This window comes from Cucurbita moschata, unplaced genomic scaffold (assembly GCF_002738365.1).
Source record: "Cucurbita moschata cultivar Rifu unplaced genomic scaffold, Cmos_1.0 Cmo_Scf00044, whole genome shotgun sequence".
Classification (NCBI taxonomy): domain Eukaryota; kingdom Viridiplantae; phylum Streptophyta; class Magnoliopsida; order Cucurbitales; family Cucurbitaceae; genus Cucurbita; species Cucurbita moschata.
In genome coordinates, this window is record NW_019268560.1 from 2,756,430 (window position 1) to 2,761,124 (window position 4,695).

At 37.2% G+C, this 4,695-nt stretch overlaps 2 protein-coding genes across 3 annotated transcripts in view; one reads left to right on the forward strand and one right to left on the reverse strand.

The window, feature by feature from the left end:
- Positions 1-70: 70 nt before the first annotated feature.
- LOC111434231 (dof zinc finger protein DOF1.5-like) lies at positions 71-829 on the forward strand. The gene has a single exon (XM_023071629.1). It carries the CDS (start codon positions 190-192, stop codon positions 697-699), a length of 510 nt encoding a protein of 169 aa, XP_022927397.1. The 5' UTR covers positions 71-189; the 3' UTR covers positions 700-829.
- A 1,310-nt stretch (positions 830-2,139) lies between these two features.
- Positions 2,140-4,695, reverse strand: part of LOC111434365 (putative lipase C4A8.10) — a 4,151-nt gene continuing 1,595 nt past the window's right edge. For both annotated transcript variants that reach the window (XM_023071807.1, XM_023071808.1), the window contains exons 3-11: positions 4,487-4,554; positions 4,066-4,136; positions 3,720-3,959; positions 3,448-3,611; positions 3,285-3,340; positions 3,133-3,185; positions 2,720-2,888; positions 2,536-2,633; positions 2,140-2,460 (exon numbers count right to left, since the gene is read on the reverse strand). In XM_023071807.1, coding sequence (XP_022927575.1) covers positions 2,353-2,460; positions 2,536-2,633; positions 2,720-2,888; positions 3,133-3,185; positions 3,285-3,340; positions 3,448-3,611; positions 3,720-3,959; positions 4,066-4,136; positions 4,487-4,554 — 1,027 coding nt within the window. In that variant the 3' untranslated portion in view covers positions 2,140-2,352. The remainder of the gene's footprint in view (positions 2,461-2,535; positions 2,634-2,719; positions 2,889-3,132; positions 3,186-3,284; positions 3,341-3,447; positions 3,612-3,719; positions 3,960-4,065; positions 4,137-4,486; positions 4,555-4,695) is intronic.

A 4,695-nucleotide genomic window follows, 5' to 3' on the forward strand; every position in this document is an offset into this window, starting at 1 on the left:
TTTTTTTTTTTTTTTTTTTTTTTTTTTTTTTTTTTTTTTTTTTTTTTTTTTTTTTTTTTTTTTTGCCTTTCTTAAAAAGCACTTTTGGGTTTTGACTTTGTGTATATAAATCCCCATATTTCCAATTCCTTCTTCGAAAAAAAGCTGAATCCCAAAATCAACGATTCTGTTGTGTGTGTTCTTCTCCATATGATGATGGCAGAGAGAAAGAAGAACGATGAAGATCATGAGGGAGGAATTAAGCTGTTTGGGGCCACTATTATGTTGCACGACAACCGGATACTTAAAGAAGAGCCCAACGTTTCAGATCAACAATCGCCAGAAAAAAGGCCTGACAAGATCATCCCCTGTCCGAGATGCAAAAGCATGGACACCAAATTTTGTTACTTCAATAATTACAATGTTAATCAACCACGCCATTTCTGTAAGGGCTGCCAGAGGTACTGGACCGCCGGTGGGGCCCTCCGTAATGTCCCTGTTGGAGCCGGCCGCCGAAAAACCAAACCCCCTTGCCAGACTTTTGGTGGGTTGCCGGAAAATTGCGTCTTTGATTCTTCAGGGATCGTGGCGGTGCAGCCGTTTGAGTTGGAAGGGATGGTTGAGGAGTGGCATGTCGTCGCTGCAGCTGCACAGGATGGGTTCCGGCAAATTTTACCGGTAAAGCGACGGAGGGGTTACCAAGACGGTCAAATCTGTTGATTATTCTTCCCCTGTTTCTTTTTTTGTTTTTTGTGTTAAGAATTTCGATGTGATTGAGGGAAAAAACATGGAAAAAGAAACCTGTTTTGATGGTGTTAGATTTGTACAAATAATACAGACTTTGTTTAAATAACTTTGGGAGGAAAAATATGATGCCTAATTTTGATTTTGGTGATGAATTGAGCTCCGGTGTCTAAACATGTTAAAAGAACTCATATTAGTTCCCGATTTTGGTCGCGAATAACCAATCTTCACCATAACCAGAGGTAAAGAGGGAGAAGACAAACAATTTCTTCTTCCTTATTTCTTTCCCCAAATCCGAGGTTTAGTTAATTCCGAGGGCTTTTCACAAACATTATTAGAGGATCTTATAGGAAGTGAGGGAACATGTTTTGTGGGAATTTGTTTTGGTTTCATATTACAACAACTGTGTTTCTTTTTGCCCCTACTTTTATCTTCTTTTTCTTTCTTTCTTTCTGACTTGTACCAGTTTATCCATCTATCACATTCATGGATCTAGTTTGAGGTCTGCATCAATTTAAGTTGTTCGTGTGTATAAATATTTAGAAATTTATTCGACACTATTAAAAGTGTGAGATCTCACATCGAACGGAGAGAAAAACAAAGTATGTGGACATTTCTCTCTAATAGACATGTTTTAAAACCGTGAGACTGACAATAATATGTAATGGATCAAAGCGGATAGTATTTGTTAATGGTGGACTTGGGCTGTTTACAAATAATATCAAAGCTAGGCACTAAATGATGTGCCAGCGAGAACGTTAGACCCCTAAGGGAAGTGGATTATGAGATATCACATCGGTTAGAAAAGGGAACGAAACATTTTTTTTATAAGAGTTCTCCCTAGCAAATGTGTTTTAAAACCATGAGGTTGACACTTATAACTTCCTAGTACAAACATTTTAAAATCGTGAGGTTGACAACAAGGCCACAATAGACAATATCTGCTGCAGTAAGCTTGGACTCTTACAAATCGAACACTTTTTAATTAATACAAAAAAAAAAAAAAAAAACTATGTTTGCAAAGATATGAAAAAAGAAAGAAAAAAAAAATCCTACCCACAATGATCTCTTCCATCCTCGAAAATCAATATAATTTTTAATTTCAAGATAAACGTTCATCTCTTAGAATGGACATTGCCTTGAATATTACTTTATATATATAAATATGTACATTAAAATTTAAAAAGAAACATCCTGGTAGCCTGGTGATTACTTCTTGACCTATGCGTGAATACTTCAACCAATTGACTGACGTGCAAGAGAATTGAGATAGCTGCCTAATCCTTATTTTATAGTTTCAATTATTAGAAGTCAAAACAACTTGGAAGAACAACAAGTTCTTCGTCGCTACAATGAATAGACCAATCATCAAGAAACACGACCATAACAACTCCTACTTGATAGCTAATCATCTACTTGGTTGATCAATGTCGCTTTTTATTCAGCATAATTATTGTAGTAAATGTAGAATTAATTAGCCTTAGTTTCTCCTTGATTAAGCTTTTTACATGTGACAAGCTTACATCCAATCTATAATATACTTAACTATGACAACACAAATAATCTGTGATATTCTCTGCTGATTCTTCAGCGTGGTTAAATTCTACTGCACAGAGATAAGGCTTACTGCTATAAGCTAGCCACCGGGGCAACTGAAGACGGTTCTTGTTGCTTGAGGGTGTCTGCAACATGAGCCACCACGCCAGCACCAGCATTGTAAAGCCATTCGTTTTTCACCTGAAGTCATTATACATTCCGTATAAGAAACAGAAGCAGAAGAAACAGCTTGAAATAGAGCGATCAGAGACGAACGTGGATGTTGTTATGTGCAAAGAATGGCCAGAATGAGGAATGAAAGCTGACATCAACTTTTATCCATCCCAACTGCTGCAAGCCACGAATCATCTCCTCTGGAGAGAAAATGTGACATTGAGCAAGGAAACAATCATCTAATAATCACCACGTTTAAACTCCTACTGGAGTTGGGGTTTCATACCTTCCATGATTTCATGATAATCCACCGTGTTGTGTGTGGTTGGTGATTTTTGGGCTGCCTCCTTTGCTTGAGCTGCTTCAGGGGGGAAATGGGGACCAGCGGAGGAAACAGGAGGACAGTATTCTACGTCTACAACATGCTTGTAACCAACCAATGATCGGCGAGGGGGCTTCCAAGAATTTTAGAAGATGTCAGAATGATAATGTACATTGCTCCTAACTAGATCATGTGCATATACACACACACACACACATACAGACATTCAAGAAGGAATTCCCTAGTGTCAACAACTCAATAATATCTATTCTCAACCCAATCTCCTTCAAGATTTCTCATCTCTCTATGTTCTTATGATTAGAAATGCTTTCAATGATGATAAAATGGAAACATACGAAAATCAAGTGGCTCATCACCTTGATAAGTTCGTTTTCTCTCCTTATAGATGAAGTGCGCCAACCAACCATATCTATTCAGTGTTTAAAAGAGATAATGGTTAATGGGCAAAATATGAAAGGATCAACAAAATAACAGTAAAAGAAAAAGGTATAAGGCATGCAGTGGATACGATCATAAGCTACATTGGCATAAAGAACGCGGGATCGAAAAGCACCAAGCGCAGATCTGCAAAGGGGAAAAAAACGACAGAGTGACCATTTTGTGACATCGCCCAACAAAAAACAGGGCGCAAACAAGGGGCCTCCACAAACTGTACAAAGAGGCTAACTTACATGAATTTCTCTTTTTCACTAGCGGATGCCATTCTTAATAGAAGAGGTGGTTTATCAGGTTTTCCATCGGTAAGGAATAGCTGACTACCCGTACGGCCCACGACAATAGGTGCTATTGGTGGAGCCAATTTCTCTAGGAAGGGAACTCCCAGAAGAAAAGGAAGCTAAGAAAAGCAAATATTAACTTAGTGTCAGTCAAGTATCGAATTATAAATCAAACTACAACTGTTAAGGGTTTCTTATGATAACCAATAATACTCTAAAAAACCAACCTGCTTTTTACCTCTCACTCCCAAATGAGGAGTTGCCAAGGTGATGAAACTGATTGGCTCTAGTCCTGCAACCACACCTTTTTTTGAAGAACTGCGAGGATCGTTTGGTATGCTACTAGACAATGAATCTGAGTTATTGTAGAGTACAGCAATAGCATATCTCGCAAACAAACCACCAAGTGAATGAGCCAAAAAAGAAATCCTTTTTAAGCTCTCTGTTTGTTGTACCACTTGCAAGACCTGATTGCCATACAGATCATTGTTGAGTATTAATGAAATTACATGTACATTTCAATGAGCTAGAAACTGTTTCAAGAAATACATATCGGAATGGATTACAGCCTACCTCATCAGCTAATCGTTTGCCCGCCCCATCAATTCCACTGAAAGTTTTAGTAAAAGTATTTGACGAACTTGCTGCAGATAAATGAAGGTAACTGAAATATAAGATAAGCATCAACTGTTCACTAACTGGTTACTTATGGATGTGCCTATTTAGAAGCCTATTTAGAAGCCTAATTCATTATACACACATCAGTTTTTTGGGAATAATAAAGTTATAAAAAAACAGTAACGATAATTCCCAAAATTCTGAGCTTTCCTAACATCTTGAGGAAATCCACATCCATCTATTACTTGCTAACAACAATTCCAAAGTCATAAATTAAACGCTCGTGTTGATGCACCTGAATTTTGAAAACATTATAACACGTACATGCTTATAATACATTGGATGGTGACATCCACCAGTAGAAAAAAGAACTTACCATATATTAAAAAGTTCCTTCCAAGACGCCTTTTTAATTCTGCTTCAAAGTAATTCCAATCACTTGGGCTGCATAAGAAATGCATTAATCAAAACGGGGGTGGGGGAAGCTTCTAGCTGATAGCTATACAAATCTTGATAGAAAATAAGAAATATGATTCCCTTTTAATCTTGTTTCTTTTTTTTTTTTTTTTTTTTTTTTTTTTTTTT

Bases quoted from the DNA above. Each gene is read 5' to 3' on its own strand.
- LOC111434231 (XM_023071629.1), top strand. From the start codon at position 190: ATGATGATGGCAGAGAGAAAGAAGAACGATGAAGATCATGAGGGAGGA.